The sequence below is a fragment of the Rattus rattus genome, chromosome 7 (genome assembly GCF_011064425.1).
Source record: "Rattus rattus isolate New Zealand chromosome 7, Rrattus_CSIRO_v1, whole genome shotgun sequence".
NCBI classification, from domain to species: domain Eukaryota; kingdom Metazoa; phylum Chordata; class Mammalia; order Rodentia; family Muridae; genus Rattus; species Rattus rattus.
In genome coordinates this window covers 50,123,771-50,151,201 of record NC_046160.1, presented here as the reverse complement: position 1 = coordinate 50,151,201, position 27,431 = coordinate 50,123,771, and the positions used below count along the sequence as shown (strand labels likewise).

At 39.5% G+C, this 27,431-nt stretch overlaps 1 protein-coding gene across 1 annotated transcript in view; it reads left to right on the top strand.

Annotated features, from left to right (window-relative positions):
* The window catches only part of Crppa (CDP-L-ribitol pyrophosphorylase A), a 257,449-nt gene that overhangs the window by 31,739 nt on the left and 198,279 nt on the right, over positions 1–27,431 (top strand). The window contains exon 3 of the mRNA XM_032907659.1: positions 2,145–2,294. Within this exon, the coding sequence (XP_032763550.1) occupies positions 2,145–2,294 (150 nt within the window). The remainder of the gene's footprint in view (positions 1–2,144; positions 2,295–27,431) is intronic.

Here is a 27,431-nt window from a genome sequence, read left to right as displayed (position 1 = left end):
ACAGAAGCTTTGCATAAACAGCTTTCTAATTTTTTTTTTTGGTAGATCCAGTATCTTCTTAATTGTTCATTCTTATAATCTCCCTTTTCTAAAAATGTACTTATTCTGAATCTCTCTCTCCCTCTCCTTCCCTCTCCCTTCCCCTCTCCCTTTCTCTCTGTCTCTCCCTCTCTCTTTCTCTGAAGGGGAGTTTAATAGAACTTTAATCTTAGACCCGTTCTCTCCCTCTGTAAATTTTTGTGCTACTCTGGAGCTGTGGGTGAGCATAGCTTTCAGTCCTTTTTGGAGTGACACCTACTTCATTACCCTGGTACTTAAAGAGAGCCTTGAAGGATTGAGCTGCCTTTCTGTCATTTCCTAGCTTAGAAACTTTGCTCTGCCTGTGAGCAGAACATCTGGGCCGCATTTGCATGGTTTCAGTGTCTATACAAGGTGCCGAGGGGACCATTGCCTCCCTGTTTTTCCTCTATGAGCTGGAACCAGGGCTCTGCACTTTTGTTTGTATTGTTTTTGTCATCCCACTCCCCTTTAAGCTCTGCCTATCTTGGAACTGCTGTTACACTGAGTTAAGGATGGAGGAGAAACAGGCCACTGCTGAAGTGCCACATACACTTTTTATTCCCAACCATGATTCAGATTTTCTCAAATAAGATTTTAGTGTCCTGAAGGCCCCTTGGGCAGTTCTCAGAGACTTTTTCAGTGGTTGCATTAGAAATATCTTTTTATACTTTTCACTGCCTGCTTCACCGGGGAAAGTCTGTGACACTCCTTGTCTGGCATGAAGTCTAGTAGTGCCTTTTGGTAGCTGTATGGAAATTTAATATCTTAAAAATTAGGATGTACATATCTTTTTCCCATTTTACCCATTGTAGGTCATAGGTATGAATCCCTTCACCTCTGGCTGTATCGCTTTTGCATTTGTGTCTAGGCTCCATGTTGGACTTGATGGGCTGGAAACAGTGAAGCAGTTATAAACTGTCTCCTTGACTCATGCATTTGCCCTGTTTTCAATCAACTCCCTGGCTTCGGTAAACTCTCCTGTGGGTCATCTGGATCAGCTGATGGTCTCTTCAGAGTACACTTGTGCTCTTGGCTTATTGCTCATAAGCCAAGACGCTCACGTAACATTCTGAGGAAGAAATGTCATGTTGGAGTAAAGATACAGAGGTTTAGTTGACTGCCCGCTTTGGATACTTCCTTTGAGACTGCGTCATTGAGGTAGCTGTCTGGTAAGGGCAGTCATGTACGATGCCAGGGAAATCCTGATGAAAGTAAATGGCAGACAGTCAGTCCTGAAGGAGTCTTCCTTAACATGCAGTTTAGCTGCAGCTGTTCATAAGACAGGGCTTCCATTGTAGAAATGGAAACGAGTGGACGCCTGGCCTGAGGAAGTGCTGCACGGACGTTATATCTGAAAAGAAGTGTTTGTAAAATGAATTAGAGCAAGACATAAATTCATTGTCATTCAGGTTGTTTAGTCTCATAGTGGGGATCCTAGGGAGTTTGTCTCTTTAATGATCCAATGTGTAAATTAAATTTTCTGAAAGCACACTCATTTCTGAGCATTAATTTGAAACTCATTTCAATGGTTTCACAATAGTCTCTTTCTTTCCCTCCCATCTTCAGGGAAAACCCAGTTGTCCCATAGCATTCCTTTATAGAGTTTGACCTCAGTGACTTAGGATGGAAAGGATTTTTATTTCATTTATTTATGTGTGTGTGATGTGTGAGGGTGCATATGTCACAGTGGGCAAGTAAAGGTCAGAGGGCCACCTGTGGGGGTTTGCTTCCTCCTTCTACCATGCAGGTCCTGGGGATCAGACTCAGGTCATCTGGCTTGATAGTCAGCACACTGGTTACTCGCTGAGGCAACTTAGCCTGCCCGATAGAAAGACAGTTGAATATATAATAAACAGTATCTCCATCTTGAAGGGCATGGGATTGCTACTCTATGAAATTGATTTTTAAAATTTTAGATGTGAATTGTGGATTGAGCAAACACTTTTGTTTACCTGCTTTCTTGGGCGAGATTGTTCAAAGTCTGAAGTCTTTTTTTTTTTTTAGAAGTGAGATGTTGAATTTAGAGTTTTCCCTTCAAATGCTCTGTAGGTAAAGTAAATATGCATTTCCTCCTTGTCTTATAGGCAGCAGGAGCAATTCGACCTCTGGTGTCCACTGTCGTCAGTCCGTCTGCTGATGGTCACTTAGACCACTCACTGGACCGTGCCAAGCATAGGGCAAGCGAAATGCCCCAGGCTTTTCACTTTGATGTGATCTATGAAGCGTATCAGAAGGTAAGGATCTGGGCTTTCAAAAAGCTGCTGGTTCTGTCATGCTGTTTAAAACTCTCCAACATTTGAATTTCTAGAAAAATGCATGAGACTCAGCAGGTAGTCGTACTCTAGGTTAGTCTGAATTACATCGGAGTAATAGGAGTTTTCTATTGGCTCAGAACAGACTCTCAGGCAGGGCTTCTGCAGAATCCTTTTGGAAGCTGCTTGAGCTCTCCCCTTCCTTCATGGGTCACAGAAAACACTTCCTGGAGCGATGAAAGCACAGGAATGCGGGTATAAGGCTTGGAAGTCCATTAGAGACTCAGAGCCCAGGGCTTTGTTGGGGTTGATCACATACATGTCCTCTGACTAGCACTTACAGAAATTCCAGTCTCCAGAGGAATGCGGACTCAGGGTAAACAGTGCCATGCATTCAGACAGTCCAAGCACAGTGAACCGACCATAGCAGTGCCTTCCGAAACACTGGCCCACGTCTACCTTAAAAACTTGTCTTCTTGACAATTTACCCAGTATGGTAAATGTTCTGGCACAAATACCTAGACAGTTTAATTACATATTTAACTTAAACTCCATATTTAACTGTAAAAATCCCCTCCCACAAATTGATACTATAATATGCATGTTTTTTCTTTCATTTGGACGCCTTCTGAACTTATAAGCTTTTATTGCCATTTGTTTACAGATTAAGTCATTATTGAGTGTCATAAATTGATCTATCAGAAACTTCTCAGTGAAACACAGTTGATTGGTGTTGGGTAATCGGTAAGTGTGCTGAAAGAGATGAGCAGTTAGGGTTATAGGATAATGTAACAAATACATTTATACTAAAAATGCCAGATATAGTTAGGTTAGTGGTAATGGTTATTCACATTCATACATTCAATACTTGACTCCAGTTAGTTTTGGAAAAAGATTATATAGAATTTTATTTTAATGAGATATTCAGCCAGTTTTCTTTTCCTTAAAATAGTTTGGAACATGGGACATTACTTTGAGAATTATATTTTAATTATTCTCATTCTGCTGTTATTATTTTTCCAAGTTGAGTTCACATATCCCATTTTATAGGCTGGATATGCTGAGCTACCTTCTGCCATTGGGACATCCCTGAGGTTTGTGAAAGTGCTTATTAACTTTAATATCTACCTTTCTATGATGTTGTAGTGAATATGGACTGTCTAGCACAGGTTCATAAAGGACTACTTGGTCCCAGTCTGGTGGTGCTATGGTAGGACCTTTATAATGGAGACTGGACAAAGTGGGCTACTGGTGGCAATCCTTTGGCAGATAAATCTGGTTCTATTCTTTTTTATTTTACTTCTGGCTTTTGAGACAAGCTCACATAGCCCAGTCTGACCTCAAACTATCTATGTAGACCAAGCTGGCCTTGGATTTCTGTGCTGGGGATATTAACATGAGTCACCATGAATCCCTTTCTCTGCTTTCTGACCATTATGCTACAAGTGGCTCTTTCTTTGATGTTAGGCTGCAACCTCTGAAATCATGGACAACATTTGTGCTTCATCCCTTAAGTCATTTCTCTGAGGTATTTTATCATTATAGCACTGAAAAGCTCAAGACGTGCAACACATTTTTGGCAACTGGAATAATTTAGATAGTGTAGTATGAAATGCTAGTGTTTCAAATGGATTTGAAGGTAAAATTGGGATAATTCTCGCAGTAGATTATAGCTTACATATCAAAGATGAGAGTCATTAGATCAAAGATTTGTTCTGAGAGATTAGGACGTAGGTATCTTTTTTTGAGGTAGAAGTGAAGGTTTTGGGAGATAAGAATTAGAATCTTGCAAGTATAAGATTACTTCTAGACTTATGTGCTAGCCTGGAGGATTCGGGAGAAAGGAAGATAGCCTGGACTAAAAGGTCTCCATCCTTCTCTTCTGACCAGGAGCTCATGTTTGCAAAAGCTTGCCAAACAATGGACACCACAAGCTCATAGTTCCTGAATTCCAGTGTGACTACGGGACCTAAGACTCACATCCAGGTCTCTAAACTTACCAAATCAAGATATAACCCTAGTACCTCACCATCAAGTCACAACTCCCCATCCCCTCCTCCCCTTTAAGAAGCCCCTACCCCAGCCTAGCCTTGGGACTTCACTGAACCCACCCGAGAGCTGCCCCATTAAACCTGACTTTTTACTATAAATCCAACTCAATTTGACTTATGTCAGTGGGGACGTCATTCAATATGATTGAGTGCTAAGAAAGTGTAATGAAGACGAAATTGCTTTTGCTAAAAAAGCAGAATCTTTACTTCCTCATGGAATGCCTGATGGGTTAATTAATAATAGGATGAAATTGAAGCCTCTTTCTTCAACTTCTATCTCCCTCCTTCATTGCTTCAAAATATGGGATCGGATCCTGACCCAACTGTGCATGTAAATGTTAGTCATTTAAGATCATGCATAGAAATCTTTCCATTCATGGCTAGAGACTCCAAAGTAGAAGAACTAAGGTATTTCCAATGGATTCTCAGCTTCCAGCTTTTACAATCTTCTCCTCCAGCATCCTGGAGTTAAGTCTACAAGTCTTCAGTCATCTCCCCAAGCTTTTCAAGGACAGGAGAGTCTCTCAGGCAGATCATCTTATGTTGAGGAACAATCAAAGAATCAAATGAGCTCCTTAACTTTAAGCAGAAGCAGTACCACTTGTTTTAGAACCACAGCTTTGTTAGACAAGCATCCTGCAAACAGCAGATTGGCTTCCTAAACACTGACAGCTCTTTAAGCACCAGAGGAAAGATGGTATTGTCTAGAACTGGGATAATGGCCAACTAGACTACAGTTTGATAGAGACTACTCAAAGCCTGTACAGTATAGAACTTACATTAACATCTGTAAATGCCAGCACTTACTTATCAAGCCAGGGTAGGAATGTCATCTATCAGGCATGTAGTCAAGAGGTTACATCCCAGAGTCCCAGAGAAGGAAATTCTCAGCATGATGGATGGATGGATTATAGAAAATTGTGACCATGGAACTTAGCAGATTGCTGAGATCAGTCACTAGATTGAGGGTAGTGTTGTATGTGAAAACCTGAACTGAGCTAATTTCAGGGAGAATAGAGGACCAATTTGGGGAGGAACGTTGGCATATTTAAGCAGGAGAAAAAGTGGGTAGGTATAAGCAGTTTTAGATCAAGAGAGATGACCTAATAGCTCACTGACAGAAATGATTCACTAGCAAACAATGTTGCAATGATGGATGGACCCCTGTAGTAAGGGTATTAGCTCTAGGGAGCAGGTCTTTATACAGGGAGGGGTTGTGAGCACCACATTTAGCCTTTTGTTTCATTCTTTTCTTCTTTCTTTCTTTCTTTCTTTCTTTCTTTCTTTCTTTCTTTCTTTCTTTCTTTCTTTCTTTCTCTCCTCCTTTTCCCTTCCTTTCCCTTCCCTTCCCTTTTCCTTTTTTCCTTCCTTCCTTCCTTCCTTCCTTCCTTCCTTCCTTCCTTCCTTCCTTCCTTCCTTCCTTTCTCTTTCTTTATTTTAGAGAGTGAACCAAGGAATTTATCCTACCTTTTCTGATTATAAAAGTAACAGATATGTTTTAGGAGTATTTATAGCAAGCCAAGGGAAACTTTTCATTGAGAAATCTGCAAAGCTATTGAAAGGTTAGTCATTTATGTGGCCTTGAGATATAGACTTACATTGATGTTTTCTTCTTCAGGCTAGAACTTCTCTTTGTGCAAGTCATGTGAAACATGCACACTGGAACTCACCATTTTCCAATAGCTGAGTAGAGATGTGCTCCTTGTTGTCAAGGCTGTAGGAGGTTGAGGAATGAGGCATGTACACTTGGTGTTATTGGTGACTTTGTTGGATATTGGGAGTGACTCTGGAGGGTCCAGTGGCCACACTTCTGCTCTGCATAGTCTGCTGTTCTTAGTTCCCTTGCTGCTTCCTGCTTATCTCCTCTGTGCTCTGACCATTTTTTAGCTCCTTTTACTTCCTTCACATATGCTTCCTTCTCCTGGGATTTGAGTTCCAATTTTATGTTGCTTTTCAGATACGAAAAAAATCTTCTTCCAGTTCCAGGTGGACAAGTTAGGCCAAGCCATTCTGTGCTTTTAATTCCTTCCCTCAGTGCCTTAGGAATTCAACTGTGACCCATCTGATTGCAGATAGACGGTGAACCCCATGAAGGTAGATGTCTTAGTTAGGGTTTCAACTGCTGTAATAAAACACCATGACAAAAGAAAACAAAAGAAAAACAAAACAAACAAACCAGACCAAAACAAACCAAAAACACTGGAGCAGACAAAGTTTATTTCATTTTACTGGCTGTAGTCCATCACCAGGGGAAGTCAGGACAGGAATTCAGGTCAGGTACCTGGGGGCAGGAATAGATGTAGAGGCCATGGAGGAGTGCTAATTACTAGCTGGTTCAGCTTGCTTTCTTATACCATCCAGGACCATCCACCCAGGAGTAGTACCACCTCCTGTGGGATGGGCTCACCTGCACTGATCATCAACCAAGAAAATGTACCACAGGTTTACCCACAGGCCAGTCTGGTGAGGCCTTTTCTCAACTGAGGTTTCCTCTGCCAAAATGACTATAGCCTGTGTCAGATTGATATAAAAGTAGTCATCACGGCACATTATGATACCTGTCTTACTCTTAGTGGCCTTCTAATATTTTATTAATATCATATTCATATCTGTTCAAAGAATAGCTGTGAAAGGGTGTGTGAGCTTGAGAATACAAGGTGTGTGTGTGTGTGTGTGTGTGCGTGTGCATGAGAATGCAAGGTGTGTGTGTGTGTTTGTATGAGAGAGAGAGAGAGAAACCATGAAAATACAAAGTGTGTGTGTGTGTGTGTATGTGTGAGCATGAGAATACAAGGTGTGTGTGTGTGTGTGTGTGTGTGTGTGTGTGTGTGTGTTTCTATACATGATCCTCAGATACTTCTTTCTGTGGTTTAGGTCTTTATGCAAATGTCATCCCCTCCAAAGTCCATATGGGGCAATCCTTGTCATGCACCTCTTTGTTTCCTTTCTTAGATGTCACCTTCTCCTAACGTCTGCTCGTCTAATTCTTCTATTATGATAGAATTTCAGTTCCACAAGTGCAAGAACTTTGTCTTATCTGCTTTACCTCTAGTAGCTGGAAGATGTTAAGGTTCACATTTGGTTCTTAATACACATTGTTGAATTGAATTTTGTGTAGAGATACATGTGTATGCAGATATAGTGCTACCAGTTGAATGAATTGTGTTATACGGGCAAGCTCTGTCTCTCTGTCTCTGTCTCTGTCTCTGTCTCTATCTCTGTTTCTGTTTCTGTCACTCAATCTCTCTGTGTCTCTCTGTCTATCTCTATCTCTATCTATCTATCTGTCAGTCTATCTATCTATCTATCTATCTATCTATCTATCTATCTATCTATCATCTGTTTATTTCTGTGTTTGAATGCAAGTGTGTATATAAGCAGAATGGGAATATTGCCCAGTGGTAGAACATATATCTGATGTGTGAGACTTTTAGTTCAATTTGTCAAACACAGCAAAGAAAGCAAAAGAAAGCACAGAAACTAAACCAAACAACAACACCAAAATATCCTCAAGCCCTCATCTGTCCTTCATAAAACTTTCAATACATTTATCAGAAAATCATAAGAATTATAAGCAGACATTTGTTTTTGAGGTTGGTAATTTGTAGTATTTTATTAAAGTGAAAAATTATAATCAAGCTATCAATCTTGATATCAGTTAAATTGTATCATGTTCATTATCAGACATTTAAAATCATTAAAATTGTTTTGCATCATTGTTGCATAAATACTCATGAGAGTTGTTACAGTAACAGGCATATTTAGCACTATACTAATGTATATAATGAACTATCTGGTTTTCTAAAGTATACAGGAGTTGGACACACAAAGTAGGAAGATTGGTTGAATCCATGAATACTGAAATGTTAGTACCATGTCTGGATATTCTGATAATTTAAAAGTCAGTAAAATCCACAAGCTTGATACTTGGGTTACTTAAACTTATAATATAAATATTTAATTAGTTTGTCCTGGGATCTTCTGTGAGATTAGATATTCATTGGTTTTCTCTTGTTTCTTTTTCTTAAGATCATCTGGAAAACAAGACTACCCTTTGGGAATTTTTAATGATATAGTAAGAAGTTGCCAAAGGAAAAGGTATCTAAAGAAAATAGCAAGAATCAACGAAAAGGAACGAATTTTGTAGTTAGTAGCATGAACTAAAACCCAGAGTGGACCCTGAAATTTCTACTAATTGTTCAAATATGTCACTGTATCCTTACAGTTTTAAAGCAAACAATAGAGTATTATATAGAAACGTTTTCCAATTTCACAAGACTGTCGTTTGAGAAAGCTGATGTGGTGGTCACAGATCACATCCCAGGCTTCACTGTGAGGAAACTCTACCTCACTTCTTGCACAACATTTCCAAGAATACCGTATTTAGAATGGTTGGTTTGTTAATTAAGATTTCAAGAATGCACACGCATAAAAGATATAGCAAGATTTACCAATGTCAGAAGCATTTTATGGGATGAATTATTTGATTAAAATTTTGACGTGCTATCCTAGGCTTTCATGTGGATCTATGTAGTATTTGCATGTTATTCTAAAGTAGAGGTTTAGAGGGAAATCTTTTTACAAGACTTCGCCTACTAAATTTTTAGTGCAATGTCCTCAGCTTGCACTGACTTTTGCTATGTCCCCGTGTCTAAAGGATGAGAAAATAAGGAATATAATAGGGATTTTATTCCTAACACATATCCTACCCATGACTCACATGGGCTAAAATGAATGACATTTGGGTCTTAGGTAGTCAGTCTATCTGGATTCAGCCGCTGAGTTAGTAGGAAACCTCTTGAAAAGATGGGATTATCTGAAAGATGTTTTGCTTTTTCTTCAGAGCATTGCGATTATTGGTAGTTTATTTCTTGTTTATAGTCTTACCTCTTTTACCATTTTCTTTCATCTTGGATCATTCAGCTAGCATGAACAAGGCAGTACGGAGTGTGTATGGGCCTTGGAGTAGTGGCTGAGGGTTTTGATCTTTTCAATTAGAAAACGGAGACTAAGAATGAACCTAGTGAGGGACCTACAGAGTTATGGAGAAAGAGGACATGTTTCTTAGCGCATCTATACCTATATCTATATTTATATCTATCTATCTATCTATCTATCTATCTATCTATCTATCTACCTATCTATCTATCTATCTATCTATCTATCTACCTATCTATCTATCTATCTGGAAAGGGATGAAAAGATGTGTGTGTGTGTGTGTGTGTGTGTGTTTACATGATGTGCAAATGAATGAGAGGAAATAAGGAGAAATGAAAGTGAAATGGATAGGGATTAAAAGGTGAAACACTGCATCAGAAAGAGGAGGCTTTCCATGTTCATGCTTCTACAAACCATTATTTCATTCTGCAGAAGCATCAGTTGCCAGCTGTGCACAGCAGCTCTCGGTGCACCTTGGCTGGGAACGCAAACAGGACTTGCACCTGTGATGCTTCCTGGCGTGGCCTGCACTCAGTCTCTGCAGTGTGTTGGAAGGTGAACACTCTCCAAGCTATGGTGTCCTCTACTTTAAATACTCTGTCATTTTCTATTTCTATGTTGTTTTTGTCTAACAGTTATTGCAACAGGTATGCTAACTTATTGCTGTTATTTTTCTAATCCTCTTATGAGAAAATTCCAGAATGTAGATCAAGATTCTGTGGCCTTTGCTGGGGCTTTAAGCACAAAAGTCCTTATCTGAGAAATTCTTGGTCATTAGTCTAAAATCCATAAATTATTTCTTCCTCTGGTTTAATTCTGTGTCATGTGTGGTGGTATATTTTATTCTCATGTTCCTCTGAGTTAATTCTGTGTCATGTGTGCTGGTGTATTTTATTCTCATGTTCCTCTGATTTAGTTCTGTGTCATGTGTGCTGGTATATTTTATCCTCATGGTTATTACTTTCTTACCTTTGCTTTCCATGCATTTGGAGATCATTTAAAATATTCTGTAATTCAGGGATTCTACTTTTTTTCTCCTCTTAACTTTTTGACATCATTCATTAATCATCCACTCAGTAATTTGTGTCTCCTTTGTGTGGTTTAATATCTGTTTTATACCTATACTGAGTACTTTGGGGTTCATCATTTGTTGATTTCAGTGAAGCCACTTCATTTTAATTTTCTTAATTACTTTCAAAAATGTCTTCTTGGCAGATGCTCCCCAGGAATGTAAGCCTCAGGCAAACCTTAAATGCTGATACAAGAAGATATATTACTAATCTGCCCAGCGCCTCAGGAGTACACAGAGCTCGCCTTCTCATCTCCCAGATAGGCTGAGCAGAAGCTTTGCATGCCTCTTTGAGTCAACTGTCCAAAGTGACAGGACTCATCTGCCTCTGTCTTAGCTTCAGTCTCACAGAAGGTCAAACTCTGACCTATCAAACCTTTGTCCTGTCACTAAGCCACGTCGGAAATGAGGAAAGCCATAAGCCTTGGCAGACGCCATGACACTTTGCCATAGTATTGACAGAGAGGAACACAGACAGTGCATCTGCAGATATAGGATCTGGAGCTCACATGCTGTCCTGTTGGTATACAGGGCTGGGAGGGACCTAGAAACTCAGAGGACAGGCATGCTGTGTTACTGGCATCCCAGGCACTGGCTTTCATTATATTTCAACCAGTTATGTATCTGATAAATTCCTAATGTTTGCATATTTATTCCACTTGCAGTGGAATTATAAAGAATTAAATTGCAGTTCTTACATTTTAATTCTTAGTTTTGAACATCCAAGTCATTTACTCAGAACTTCTACTAAAAGGGGCGTTGCTTCCTATATTATATATTCCCTTAGGGATTTCTCAGGTTACTATTTTCTATTACATGTCATGGACAATCTTTATTGCTACATGCTTGTTTGCCATTGGTGTATTGAATTCATACATGGCAAATAGTGAATACTTAGTGTTAGCCTATGCTTGAGTTGACGTGCCATGTTTTCCTCTACTTTGGCTAGGATCTTAGTGTAATTTTGTTGAACATCGAGCCTAGTCATAGTTGAATGTATACCACTGTATGATTTAAAAAATTAAAAATTTGTCTTTTATCATAAAATATGACATGACCTAAAGATGTGCTTTTGTCCTTTCGTACTGAGGAATAGAGAATAGTACTTACTGTAAAATGCTTAGAAAACACCACCACCAAACCTTTAGACTTTCATCCTTGCTCACACTTCTTTAGAGACTTCGAGTTAACAAGACATGAAAATATTTCTTGCGTTAGGTTAAACAGATTAAAGACTATGGCTTGGATGTGGTTGGATTTTGAATGTCTGTAAAAATAACAGAAGAAAATCAAAGGAGTGAACACACAGAGGCCATACACTCAGAGCCTAGGGAGGGGCTAACAAAAACATGCCTCTTTCTTCCCGTGGTTGGCTCCGAGTTTGTGTACCAGAAAAAAAAAGAATCTCATGGAAAGTTTTTGATTTGGAAGACTATTTGAGATACCACCTTCTTCTCATGTGAGGAAGTTAAAGCCGTGTATGGCAGTGGGAGAGAGGCAGAAACTATTGCTGTATGTTCTCCTGTAAGGAGGGGCGCTGGTCTCTTGGCATTTGCTTTTCTTTTCACAATCCTGATTTCTTTGTGTATGAATTTGGCAAGCAGTGCTGCCTTCTTTTAAATGATAAAAATGAACTTTAAGCCACAGTGGCACCTCTTCCCAATCTTTCGCTATGAGATTCTGCCCCTCAGAGTAGGGTGGACAGTCAGGAGGGGCCAGAAATGATAAGGAGAACTGACACTGGCGGACACTGAAGAACTAACCATAACTGAGACTCATACTTTTGGTTTTGCATGGTGAGAAGTGACAGTTTCTAGTTTCCAGGCTATCATCTGACAGAGGGTGGCAGACTGATCAGGGACAAAGCAGTCTAGGATGGTTGCACCATACTTACATCACAAAGTGCATGCAGACAAGAGCATCCGTTGTCTAGTGGTCAGAAGGAAAACTCACTGACTGGTGTTAATAGCTGAAAGTCTAGTGGTATCCATGGTGAGGTCACTTAGGCTTGGCTCTCTTTGCTCCTGTGGACCTCACTCAGTCCTTTTAAACCTCAGTCATACTGTGTGTACGTCACTGTATTGGAGCTTCATGGCCTGTGTAAAACCCTTTTCTTATGCAGGCTGGCCTCAGAACTTCCATTCTTTGAATTTTTGGCTTTTTTTGTTTTAGAAAGTTGTAGCTTGATACAACAAGTAGGGCAAGATGGACGGTCTATTTTATCGAAAGAATGTAGGTTTTAAAACCAAATCATGGGCTTTTCAAACCTTCCTCCCTGTCCTTAGGCTGATGAGGGAGCTCTTGTATGTGTCCCTGCATTGTCCGCTCTTCCTCTGTGGTAGATGGTTCTGCGTCAGTTTGACCATCTGGGGATTATGTTTGGTTTGGGTTGATCAGTAGCGCCATGGAACCGTGCTAAGAAGGCAGACATGCGGCAGACACGGCTCTCTCCAAGGACTTTTCCTGTCAGCCAGGCTGATCAACAGACTTTAAAGGTCCTTGGGCCTTTCAGGCTGTTCTTGCCATTGGGGTTCATGGAAGAGCATGTTTACTTCCTGCTTATTGAGTGTTAGTAGCAGTCATTGGGCTGGGGACCCACAGAAGCAGTGGGCAGATGCAGCCCTACTGTTTTTAGACTTTCCTGTGAATCCCCTTAGCTCCTCTTCAGTGACTGGTGAGCCTGACCTGGTAGACTCAGGGTTTCCCCCTGCAATATTCCCACCGACCCTTTTGTTCTCTTCCTTCCCTAGCTTCCCAGCCTTTTAAGATCTAATCTCCCTGATTTAGCACATGTGCTTATGGTGCTTCTCTTCCCCATGTGGCTTGCGATTCCACTTCAAGCATAGAGGGCAGACTGTTCTCTAAGCCACTAACATGCGCACAAGCAACCCTTACTTTCCTATATTTCCAAGGTTAAATTATTTTCTTGCCATGTTTTAAAATGCATATACTTAAAAATACCCGTGTCTCATATAAGGTAGTCATTTTCTGAGATGTTTGATGCCAGTGTTGTTTGTGTTTGTAATACAAGCTTCTTGGGTGAATCACAAAGGACTAGCTGGTGCCAAAAGACCTAGAAGGAAAAGCTTTGCTTTTAAGTGGTTTTGGCAGGGGTTTGGTTTGTTGGTATGCATCCTCGTACACTGAAAAGTCTGTGTTATTTCTAATATAAGGTTCTCTACAGAAGTTAAAGCTAGCCCGTTTATGAACTCAGCCATGTTATAAAAATTACCCAGCTCTGAAGCACTTTGTGGGGCCCATACCCTGCAAAGTTACATTCTCCTGAGCTACATTAATATTTATCTCTTGGTCCTCGTGTTTACTCATCTTGTGTTTTATTTTTACACTGTTGGAGATTGAACATAGGCCTGTTGCCTGCTCTTCAAGTGTTCTGTCACTGAGCCATGACCTTAGCACCAGTGTCACAGACTTCTGCTAATACAATATTCATATTTTCCTTGTGCATGATTTTAAGTTTAATGTCATTGTTTCATGGACATCTGAACCTGTAGGCATTAGCATTTTTAGAAAGTCTTTGGCATTTCCAGCTCTGAGCTAGTTCTGGGTTTTTGTCAGTATCTGGATAACTAGTCATTTACACAAGACTTTGAGAAAACTCAATTTTAAAGATTTTTTTTAGGTAGTAAAAGTAAGTAATTTTTGCATTTTGAATTATTTGGGTAAGATTTTGTTTGTTGAAATTCATGTGCATTTTTGAATTTCAAAATAGTTATATATTTCATAAGCCTTATTGTAATTATGATGAAACATAAGACTATGGACTATGTCCTATGGATTGGATCCAATCACCACTTAGGATTTGACTCTTGGTTATGACGTAATAGCCTGTGTCGCCAATCCTCTGGAGGACAAAGCTGACAGTGTGCCTGAGGGTAGTGGTGATCAGGTGGACAAACTTATATAGAGACAATATGGTCAAAAGTATGCCAAAATGGGGACATATGGGACCTGTGAGAGGGATTCCAAATGATTGGAATTTATGAGATGCCACTTAATACATTACCTCACAATGCTAAGTCCACCCTTCCCTGTCTTGGTGGCCTCCTTAAAGCTCCTTTGCTAGGACATTTTAAAATGGTAGACAGATAGCGGGTGGAAAGGCTTCTCTTTACAATTCTGGTATGTATACATCTTTTTCCCTGCTGCACAGCTCCCACTGGTGTGAGTGCAGAGCTCAGTGGGGTTCGTTATGCAGCAGGATTTCACACCTCTGCTGACTTCCTGTTGTATGTCTGCTGGTCACTTCTGTCTACAGTTCTGTGCTGGCCATCTGCAGTTTCCCGGGGTTGCAACAGTAGACTTTGAGGTTGTCAGCGTCCACAGGTTCCAGTCTTCTAGCCTCTGGCCATCCAGAAGGATCCCCAGCTTGTTAGTTCCTTGTCTGTTGATTGTGACTTGTTAGTCTTGGCTTGATGATGGTAAACCAACTCTAGCCTCACCAAGCTGCTAAACTTTCCAGTTTCTGGTAGGCTATGGCATTACTTTTCACTGGAACAGAGGTTGGCCTGGAGTTCAGCTCCTGCTGTGATAATAGGTATTTGATAAACATTGCTGTGGTTTATCACTTAGAATCCATAGGCGCCATGCCTTGAACAACCTTCTGAGAACAATACAAACACCTATTGGGTTCAGGACAGGGTTAACATTTATTGCATATTAAATATAACTTGCACTATGGCAGTACTGGATTTTAAATGAGACTCCTGACAAAAAAGAAAGAAATTGCTGTAAAGTATAGGCTAACTAATTTCAAGACAAACGCAGACACAGTAAGAAAACAATAGGAACCCCAGGGCCAAGTTCTGTGAATATATTGTGTGTGAGTAACAGTGAATCGAAGGATGGGATTGTGAACTTGAAATCAGGCTTAGTTCCAGGAGACCACAGTAGAAGCTGCTGGTTGCCATTCAACCTGGACCCAGGCCTGGAACAGCGGTGCTTCCCTTGTGGCCTCCCATTGGAGCAGACAGGGGCCAGCGTGCATTTAGAGAGGAAAATTCCCCAGGAACTTGTGGTCATCTTTAATTCCAAATAGCCATTATGTTTTCAGAACAAGAAATATGCAGCACGGCTCCCGGAGTTTCTGTCGCTCATTTGCTGGAGTAATTCAGTACGCTTTTCAGTCAACCTACTTCTGGCCAGGAAAGAAGCTGTCTCATTTGCCAGAGCATTGAGACGGAACCATACAGTGCAGAAAGTACATATAAAAATAAAATAAAACTTTTTTTTTTTTTAGCTAATCCTTCCCTTTTTGGTTTAGTTTTTTTTCTGTCTCTAGAAAAGTGTTTGTTACGTTGGTATACCTACACGACTCTATGAGCAAGCTTCCTCCCAGTTCACAGAACTCTAGTAGATTTATGAATAAATTAAGATGTTTATTTTCTGGTGAAACTTTGGTCTTTAGTGGTTTCAATTATACTTTTCTATTTAGCACAGCTAGGATACAAACTGTCAAACTACTAAGAAGGTATTGTTATACTTTTAAGTAGTCCAATCAGTGGCAAGGAGTTTAAAATAAAATCATCGTGATATAGAGAGATGATGGTTCAGCAGCTAACAACACCTCCTGCTCTTCCAGAAGACCCGGGTTTGTTTCCTAGCATTTACATGGCAGCTCACGTCTGTAACTCCAGCTTCAGGTGATTGATTTTCTTTTCGGGTCTCCACAATCACCAGGAGCATGCCATGGTGCATACATGCAAGCAAAATTCCCAAACCATAATAATACATTGTTACATTGTAGAAAGTAAAGGTCTTCATGCTATAATGCTGGGTGAACTGGAGCCCCAATTATAACAATAAGCACTGTTCACCAGTGCTTCCTTTCTTGGGTCGTTCTGGCACTTTGTTACCCTAATTCCTTTACCATCAGGGATGTTAGACACCTGAAGTAAGGAGGATGGTGGGTCTACAATGCCCACTTCTATTTCCAGCTCACTGACTCAAAAGAATTAAAGCCACAGACTCGTTTCCATAACTATAAAAGAATGGTTTGGATGAGTTGATTCCCGAAACTCTTTCTTGTTCCGACTTCATGATTCAGAAACAGATCAAGGCTGCGATTACTCAGACAGCGTGGATGGAGATGTAAGGACATCCAGTTATCATTTTGCCGGTTTCCTGAGTATTATCGGTGTGAAGCATTAATCCAGTTGCTGACGACTGCACTGATGTAGTGATTCAGTTCAGGTGTGTGAGGTAGTGTGGTGGCAAAGATAATTATATGAATCACTGTGAGGATGGTCTGTTCTGGTGGGGAAGAAATGATTGCTTCCAAAGAGATTTTCTGTTTGGAGATTAAAACATAGCAGGAGGGCCATTTTGGTGGCACAACACCATTATTGTACGCAAAGCTCTCATAATAATTTACCTTTTAGCTTAAGAAACTAAAACATACTTAATAATTATTTCAGTTTACACAACATAGCATATTGTTTCTTTTTTTTTTTTTTCTCAACAGCGATTATGAAGGAGGGAAATAAGGTGAAGATTTAGGATTTACACAAATGCTATGAATTAACCTGTGGCAAAGTCCCGTTGACAGAGAAAGGGGCCCAAATCCTCTCCACTCCCTGACAAAGCTCATACATAACAGAGTCTCACAGACTGCTGGCATTTGGTGCAGACTCAAAACTAAGATCTCAGAGTCCCGCGCCCTGTACAGTGCCTGACACTGAGTTTCTACCCCTTCTCTTAACTTTGACCCACTTCCTGCTTCTGCTACACACTGTCCAATCTTTCGTTCTGAGACTCAAAAACTTGTGTATCTGCCCCACTCAAGTCCATGTCAAACGTATTTGTTATTGAATAAAAGGAAGACGTCTGTGTCTGATGTTTACAGCAGCTTGCTCGGGCACTTGGTTACAGCTATGGTTTGGACGTCTGCTTCACATGTGTTCTGACTTTGAGCGGATTCCTAGCTCCTATCAGGGACTAGAGACTGATTGGTAACAATACATGTGCTGTAAAATTATTAGGCCAGTGGAAACTGAGCTAAAATGGCATCTGTACCTTTCCCTCAAAATCTCCTATCCTTGGGAAATTTCCATAGTCTTTGCTTGTGCGAGGGGGAGAGGGAAGTGGTTTTCTGAATGCATACTCTGGGGAAGGAGCAATCACTAAGAAGCAGTTGTCCCATCCTTAAAAGGAGAAGTCAGTAGTTGTTCAGAGAGATTGTCTGTTAGATTGCAAAGCAAGGTAAAAGTTGAAGCTCTGTTATCATTCCTGATCCATTTCCCCAGCACATCTCACAATGGTGGAATGGGTGATTCTAGGCACAGTTGTGGTAACACGTACACATGAGGCATTACTACTGTGGCAAGCACCTATTGGATAAGATGTGCTAACCCAGGTCCTAGCTTTCCTCAGCAGCATGTGTTTACTCACAGTTTTATCTCTCTTCTTTTTGTCTTTCCTGTTTAATGCTATGATTTAGTCCTAAAGCTAAGTGTATTTGTGATTTGCATACCTCAGGGAAAGTTAGTGTTTTGGAATAGAAGAAATAAGATATGACTATTTTCTGATGGCCGCAGTTCAATGAGGAAACTCAGGAAATCTATTAAATGAATGTGCTCAATGTTTAATGACATTAGAGTCCTTTCATGGGAACATACCCTTTTCTCAACCACAATGTCCTTTAGGGTAAACAAAACTACGAAGAAAAAACTCATATGCCCCCACTTCTCAGACTAGCTAAAAATTGAACTTTATTTTTTATTTTCTCCCAAGGTAATTTCAAATTTTTTTTGTTAAGTTAAAAAAGAAAAGTGAATGTCTAGAGTCTCCTTGGGTGGAGGAAGATAGGTTTCATCATTGCATGCAGATGTTCCTACCGCGGAATCTTAAATGGAATTAGGAGTGCCAGGAAGTCACGTAGACCTTCCTCCTAGTTTAATGTAGGCTGGTCTACTCACCACATTCCTGGTTCTGATGTCCTGTGCGATGCACAAATGTCCTTTGTTTTCAACCATGGTACAAGTCATGTTACATCATGTCCTAGTGTACAAAGGCAGCATGACATCCTGTAGGGGGAAAAGCTGAATTATATATTGAGTTCTGTATTGTTAACTTCAGTTTTCGCTCATGCCTTTATTAATAAAGGACTTTATTGAAGGGGTTTTCCCAATAAAATGTTCTTGCCATCAAACTTTTTCATGAAGTTATCACTATATTACTATATATAGAATATTGGTATGTTATTCTGTATTTAAAGTGTAATGTGTAGATACTTGTGGTAAGCCATTTCTGTGAAAAATGAGTTGAATTTGGTAAATTTTATATAATCAAGTTGTTTTATATACTAAAACCACTTTTTAGGTTTTATCCTAAAAATTGATAGACAAAAATTGCATACATTAATGTTGTATCAAAATGTGTACACAGTGGTATACTCAAACTAGACTAATTAACCTATCCATTGCATTAAATTATGTTTATCTTTAGAGACTTTTTTAGTCTTCTTAGTCCCATAGCTTTATACAATTAGAGTTTGATCCTATCTATCCTCCACCACCTCCCTCTAAGTTCCTCTAGAAGCCCTCATCCTGCCTCTCTCCCACTGTAATGTCCTCCTTTTCTTTTCCTTACTGATATCCTGCTGAATCCAGTTAGCGTTGCCTATATGTGTATGATATGTGGGGCCATCCAGTGAGGTGTGGGCTGCATAGCAATGACCATATCCCCCAAAGAGAGTGACTCTCCTTCCCTCAAAGCCACCAACTGCCACTAAGTCCTCCAATAAACTCGGTGTTGAAATCTTAACTGGTCGGTCTTGTGCAGAGAACACCAAGAGGTACTCTCTCTGGTTTACCTTCTCATCGGAGCATGTATGAGGCTCCTTCCTCCCGTATTCCCTCATCCCTTCCATTACATGTTTGATGATAGGGCAGCTAACTGGCGCCAAGCTATATCTGTGTTTTTCTTTGCAAATGTTGTACCTCTTGAGCATTTGTGTGTAAGCCCTCCTTTTCGGAAAATCATTTTGTCAGATCCCTTTCCACTTTTGTATCTTTGGTTGTGAGCCTAGCCTTTAATGACCGAGCCATCTTTCTGACCTATTTTTCAAGTACGGGTATTTCTTTTCAATTCCCTTTCTCCCTTCTACTTTTGCCTTTAGCACCTTATCTGATGATTTGCAAGTGCTTTATTCTGTCTCTGGGATGCGGAGAGTGTCTCCTTGGCAGCGATTTCCTCTGTAGTGTGGAAGCATTTTTGTGTGCGCCCTGCTCTTCTGCAGTGGGGAAGCATTTTTGTGTGCGCCCTGCTCTTCTGCAGTGGGGAAGCATTTTTGTGTGCGCCCTGCTCATCTGCAGTGGGGAAGCATTTTTGTGTGCGCCCTGCTCATCTGCAGTGGGGAAGCATTTTTGTGTGCGCCCTGCTCATCTGTTTGTGGTGTGGTTGCTTGTGGTTCTGGGAGCTCTAACCAAGAAACGGTTGAGATCTGTAGTGTGCCAGTGATATGAAGCTTTCCTCTTAATGTTTTCTACTGATCCAATAGTTTGAGTCATTATACTAAAATTTTTCAGTCTATTTTAAATGGAGCTTTGTAAGAACGTTGCAAAATGAAGCACCGTTTTAAGTCTCTATAATGTGGGAAGCCAGTTTTCCTGGGGTTATTTATTGAAAAGACTGTTGACATTTTGCGTTTATGGCATTGTTGTTGAAAGCCATTGGAAGTACATAATTTATTTTTATGTTTTGTACTATGCTTACTATTGTATTATGCGTACTATTATTCTTTGTGTCTATTTCCATGTCAGTCCATGATTTTTCTGTGAGTTACTTTAACTTTGTGGTAATAATATGAAAGACTATAGTTTGATACCTTTAATTTTGTATTCTTGTACTTATGATGAACTTTGCTATTTGGTGTGCTTCATGGTTCATATGACTTTATGATTTTCCTCCCCATATTTCTGTAGGATGTCTTAACAATATTTTTCCAAACCATGAATACCTTTCCATTTACTTGCATGATTGCAAATTTCTTGCATCCATGTTCAAAATTATTTATTTATTTGTGTGTGTGTGTGTGTGTGTGTGTGTGTGTGTTGTATGCCTGTGTATACCTGAGTGTATGTACATATATCAAGTGTAGGTAGCATATATCTGTGGAGGTCAGAAGAGTGTATAGACTATCCTGGAATTGGAGGTAGGCATTGTGACCAATACAATGAGTATGCAGTTTAGGCTCTCTGCAAGAAAAATAAATCTTCTTAAATGCTGAACAAAGTCCCCGTTCATGTTTTATATTGTTCAGCATCTTGATCTGTTGCTCTTAGAATTATTTTTTTGTTGAAAGTCAACTATTGTCTCATACAATATATCCTGATTATAGTTTCTCTTTTCTCTAGTCCCCTCCAGTTCCTCCCTACCGTCCCCCTGCCTGGATCCACTCATTTTCTGTCTCTCATTAGGAAAGGATAGGTTTTTTTTTTTTGAATAGCTATATTATAAAATATAATAAGATTAAGCAAAAAAAAAAAAAGACCCTATCATATCAAAGCTGGACATGGCAATCCAATGGAAGGAAAATAGTTTTAGAGGTAGGCATAAGAGTTAGAGACCCACTCATTCTCACAGTGAGGAGTCCCATAAAAGTACTAACCTAGGAGTAATAATCTATACAAAGAGGATCTGGTGAAGACCAGTGTAGGCCATGTTCTTGCTGCTTTAGTCTCTGTGAGCTCACATGTACCTTGCTTACTTGATTCAGAGGGCCTTGTTCTCCTGGTGTTCTCCATCCCCTCTGGCTTTTACAATTTTCTGTCTCCTCCTCTGGTGGGATACCCCGAGCTCTGACAGGGGAGGGATTTGATAACGTTCAGGTTAGATTCTGTCTGCATAATGGCTGGCTGTGGGTCTCCGCATTTGTTTTCTTTTGTGGCCAGAAGAAGCCTTTCTGATGTTAACTGGATAAGGTATTGATCTGTGAGTATAGCCGAATATTATTAAGAATTATTATATTGATTTTTAAAAATAAAAATGCTTAATTTTACTGTGGTCTCTGGGATACCTAGTCTCTTGTTCTTGGTTACCCAAGCAGTGTCAGGTTGGAGTTCCTTCTTGTGGGGTGGATTTTAGCTCAAATCAGACATTGGTTGGTTATTCCCACAAGTTCTGTGCCACCATTGCCCTAGCATATTTTGTTGGCAGGACAGACTGCAGGTCAGTGGTTTTGTGGCTGGTTGAGAGCCTGCAAGAGTATTCTCACACCAAAGAGACTAGAATGTGGGAGAAGTTTCCATGTAGGTTCCAGCTTGACTTATAATGTTTGCTGAGTTGTACAGATGTTGATCTCAGCAATGGTGCTCACTGTCAGTTTGTGGGGAGCAACCCTTTGTCTTAGCAACAGTTTGGGTTGTATGGGAATTTCCGTGGGACCACCTTGGTCAACAGTTCCATGGGATTCAGTTCCACCACTGGAAGCCTCCCCTGGTCATTGAGACTTTCTATCCCCCATTACAAGGGATCTTCATTAGGACCCCCTTCCTATATTCCACGATGTTTCTACCGCACAAGGCTTCCATACTACTCCCCAGTTACTCTCCCCCAATTCCAGTCATCTCTCCTTACACGATCTCCCTTTACCCCTACACCTGATCCTTCCCTGTTCCTGTCTGCTCCTACCCTCAGTCCACCAGTAAAATCTATTTCACCCTCAGAGGGAGATCCATGCATCTCTCCTAGATTCCTCTTTACCTAGCCTTTCTGAGTTTACAGATTACAGCTTGCTTATCAACAACATCCTATCAGTCTTTGACATTATCTGCCAGGAAATAGTTCATTCACATGAATACCATTCTGAGATGTGTGGGTCATACTTTCATATTAACATTTAATCAATATACATACTTACTACTACTTTTATGTATCTTATTTAATTATTTATGCATTGCATCACGGAAGAACAATGAGAAACCATTAGTGACAATATTGCTAAGCATGTTAGAAAAAAGGGCTTGCTGATTTTTATTTTATGTATGAAATCCTACAGTCAGTAAGCAGATCGTTTAACTCTTATTATTCGGATCCCTCTTATTGCTGCCTAATTGCCATAGTTAGTGCTCACATGATTCTTCTGAACAGAAGCAGTGATAGTGGGCATCCTGGCCTTGGCTCTTTATATCAGAGGAAAAGCCCTCAAGTTTTTATCATTTAATAATAACTGTTTATTTTTCTTTTCTTTTTTCATGTATGGTCTAAATTGTGTTGAGCTAAATATCTCTTGCTATTTTATCTTCTTCTTTTTTTCTCTCTCCCAAGTATTCTTCCTCTGTTTTTCTCTTAGTGTACCCTTGTATTGGTTATTTTTTAACTTTAAAAAAATGACAACTCAGCCTCCTCTCCCACTTTGGGAACTTTTTTTTTTTTTTTTTTTTTGGTATGACCCAGGGGTCCCTGCAGTTCTCTACCATCCCTATCAGTCTTTTCTTCCAGCCTATTTTATTTTCTTTGTAACTCACTGCCAACTGCAGAATCATGCTCTACTAGTGACCCATATCCCAGAGACCCAGAACTACTCTCTACCAGGTACCTGATAGCAACCACCCTTGGTTAGGTTTTTAGATTGGGACAACAGCGATCAAATAATAAAATATTCACTCATTAAAGAGAGTCTATGTATCAAGACTACACCAAGAAACAACTCAAATGTCATAACTACATGTTCTTAGGCCCAAGTACAAAAATATAGACTTAAACAACCATTTCTTGCATGCTTCTTGGAATATTTCTAGTGAGAAATTCTGATGGGTGCCTTTTTCCTCAATTTTTGTTTCTATGAATCAGTATTGCCTATTTCTGTCTAAAGAAAGGACCATATTATAGAATGTAGAATTCTCATGGGTGGTGTTTTTTTTCTCTCCCCAACACTAGCTATCACACTTAACTCTCTCTCTTTGTCTTTGTATGACTTCTGAGAAATCAGTTTCATATGTCTCCTGGCTGTTTTATATGTCAGTATTTACTCTCCAGTTTCTTTGAGGATTTTATCTCCCACCTTTAATTTTGTAGCTTGAGTATTCTATGCCTAGATAAAGATCTTTGCTATTTACCCCTTGGATCTGTTGTTTACTATCTGATGTTAAGTTTGGGAGATGATAGTTGTTTTGATTACTTTTTTGTGGTCCTATTCTTTCTTGATTGTGTTTGCATTTTGTTATCTATATTATATGATAATATATTTGTTTGAGGCAAGTCTTTGTGGGCCAGTGTGACCTTGAACTCCTAGTAATTGTCCTGTGTCAGCCTGTTTTATTTTACAGATTAAAAATTAATTTTAACATTATTTATTTATTGTAGAGTAGGCCATACGTGAGTGGAGGTTAGAGCAGCTTGTGGGATTTGGTTCTCTCTCTATCCACCGTGTGGACTTTAGGGTTTGAACTCATGTCTAGCATGTCAACAGGTGCTTTTATCCTTTGAGACATCTCTTCATCACTGGCAGCTCTTGTATTTGCTCTTTTAATACATTGTTTTCAGACTTTGCTTGCCCCACTTCTCACTTTAACTTTCAGATGTGTATGCACAGCTCTCTGCAAGTTGGAGAGTGTTCAGTTATTTCCCGTCTACTCAAAGCACCTTGTTTTTGTTACTGCTTTCAATTTCTAACAGTGTTATAAGATTTCTCTCCACTTAATTTGTCCATCTGTTGTTTTATGATGTCTGGTTTACACGTGAGAACTTTTTGTGTATAATCTCACAATCTTAAATTCTGGTAATTCTATTGTCCTGTTTGTATAGTTAGGTTCTTGTTCATTCTATTCAGCTCCCCTGCCCCCTTTCACATCTATATCTATCTATATCTGTATCTGTATCTGTATCTGTATCTGTATCTGTATCTGTATCTGTATCTGTATCTGTATCTGTATCTGTATCTGTATCTGTATCATCTGTATCATCTGTATCATCTGTATCTGTATCTGTATCTTTATCTGTACCTGTACCTGTACCTGTACCTGTACCTGTATCTGTATCTGTATCTGTATCTGTATCTGTATCTGTATCTGTATCTGTATCTGTATCTGTATCTGTATCTGTATCTGTATCTGTATCTGTATCTGTATTTGTATCTGTATCTGTATAATTGAAAAATGGGTATGCTAAACTGGGTATTTGTAGTAAATTGGACTTTAGTAAGTTAGTCGTAAAGTGTCACTGTGGAGAAATGTTCCATATTCCTGTGATGAGAGGTGCATTTGTCTGTCTGGCTCTGAGTTTGTAACCTAATTCTTGTTTCTGGTTAGGTGAGGCAGGAGAGCTAGCATGGGTTGAAGCTGGACATCTCCTTTTCCTGTGTGGAAGGCTTGAGATGTGTGAGCTAATGGTTGGTTGCCATTTTTGGCATAAAGACAATACTAAGATCCCACACTCCTACTCCAACTACAGCAAGATAACCAGAGACACTGATGGGCCACACCACTGCAATGCTACTTTCCCCCTTATGGTATTTAGGCTCCTGTCAAATTGGTTCAATGTGGAGTTTCACAGGGAAAAAAGGGTAGTACCTTTTGCTTGCTATTTGGATGGCGAGTGAGCAATTGCTCTCATGCTCAAGTTTAACATCCTCCATCTTTCGCTTTCATCACACCTTTTGGAGAAATGAATTGCATCTCTACTCAGGTTGTGTGAGAGTTGGGGACAGGTATGTATGGAGAGTAATGGTTTTCTGCTTGGAGCATGATATACACAACAAGAATGTATAAAATGCATCTCACAGATATTACTTTTCTCCTTTCTTCAGGAATATTGCTTTAGCTTTTATGACCATTCTAGAACCTACAAATATAGGCTAAAGAATTTTATCTTACAATACTTGATAGCTACAAATTCTTTTGCTCACATGAGGATTTCATAAAGAAGACCTCTATGATTGGCTCTGTGGGACAAATGTTTTACTTTATCCCCTGACACATCTATTTTAAAAGATTCTTTTCTTTAACATCTGCATCTATTTCCTAGTCTTGATATCTTCGCAGTGAAAATGAATCAGCAAATTATCTCTCCTCCTCACTTCTTGTTTTGTAGTTAAGCCAGGTCTCTGTCTCACGTCTCTGTGATATCTCTAGAATCTTTTGGGAGGAGAACATACTGCTGCTTACATCAAATAGCAAGGAATGCAAGTTATCATGAAGGAAGTAGTGATTATTAACCTGAGAGGGAATGCAGTTCATTTAGACAATTAGAGCTGGGCATAGAAAACCTTTAGGCTCAAAATCTCCCCAACTTTCCCATCCACTGTGGTTCTTATGTTAAAGCACATTTGCTATGATTTGTTTATGGTTTGAATGGCTAAAGGTTCCTACATTTCCTACGCATATTTGTTACTATAACACAATTTTGAGAGTAGTTACGAGGCAGCGTGTCCCTTGCTGTATTATATTGGCAAATCTAGCACACACACACACACACACACACACACACACACACACACACACACACACACACGCACGCACACTTTGGCTATACTGTTCTAAAATACATCATTCCTATTGACATTGAATACATTGTAGATTCCTTGGTACAAATGTACCAAGTTGAAGTTGAATATGGAACCCTTCATCCTATGTAGTATATTTCAAACCATTGTACATAGTAGAGATTTCCACCAACATAGGCAATGAACTGATAACTGTGAAGATTTCACATATCCTGTTAATGCTTCTGTACATTAGTACAGTGCTTCTGTAGAGTTTCCTTCCATTTTGGTGTGGGAAAGGCTTTTGTATAATTTGATAAATTTCCATGTGATCTTGCAGTCTTCATGCTCAGAGAATTTTGAGGTCTTTGCTGATAATTCTTACTTTTCCTGGAACCTTGTAATGTCCATGGAATTTTCCCAACTAACTGTTGTGTTTCCAAGGAGCAGATCCTCACTATTTTCCAAGAAAGTTGTTAATCACTGGGAAAAACACAATTGTTTGGTAAATGGCAAGTGAAGAGCAGAATTATGTCAAGGGCTTTCCCTTTCCCATCTGCTGAGTCCATGACCGTTCATGTCTTGTGATTTTAGTCTGTGTAGGCTGCCCTCCCATTCCCTAAGGAGTGGGTGGCATTTATTTCACTCTCTTTCTCAACTTGGAAATTCTGTTATTGTTCTTTGCAGATGGAACATGAATAATGACTCACTTTGCCAGCCAATTCATCTAGATTAAAACCCAGTACTCATCAGCAGGCTGCTGGGAGGCTAGGCCCTCAGCTGTGTGTCACTCAGAGCAAGCTCCAGAGAGAACTTGACGAAAAGGACAATAAATAAATAAGGTTGGCACTTAAAACAAAACAAAACGAAACTATGAACTCTTCTAGAACTAGAAAAGGAAGAATGCTCCATATAGTCAACATTTTAAGTATGGTATCTTATTTAATAACCTAAGTTTCAGAAAAAGAAAACAGGTAAATTCAGGCAAAGGTTAAAATCCTCTTGTTTCAAGCAGATTCATTGAACTGTGAAATAGTAAACTACATTGGAATATTATATTTTATATCTCACTGTTCAATCATGGGCAGACTGCATAAGACCAATGGGATTGGTGACTATGTATCAATAATGCTTAGTCTCTCTGTTTTGCTCATATTGCTGTATGATTTCCTTGATGTTTATAAAAGTTAATTTTTTATCAATGTGCAATTGCATTCAAATGGACAAGGCCTAAAATAGTGTCTTTTACTGAGGAGTTTCTTGAAGTCATTATAGTAACGGTAGTGCCCTGAATCAAATATAATGAATAGTCGTTGGTGTGTTTTTCTCTTACACCCTGGGATACATTAAATATGCAGACAAGTTAGGGGAAAACCACCTGCCTATGACACTACATGCTTTTTTCACCTCATCACAACTGAGCAAATCAAATGACCTCAACTCATTGATGCGAAAGAGACTGAGGAACTCTGTGAGTAAACACTGAGGGAAGATACATATTAGATTGTAGGTGAGTAATTAATAATATTCTTTAAGTACCACTTATTAAGGTATTACTATTTATTAAATACTATTAAGTGATATTAAATATGTATTGGTAAACAATAGAGAAGAATTACATG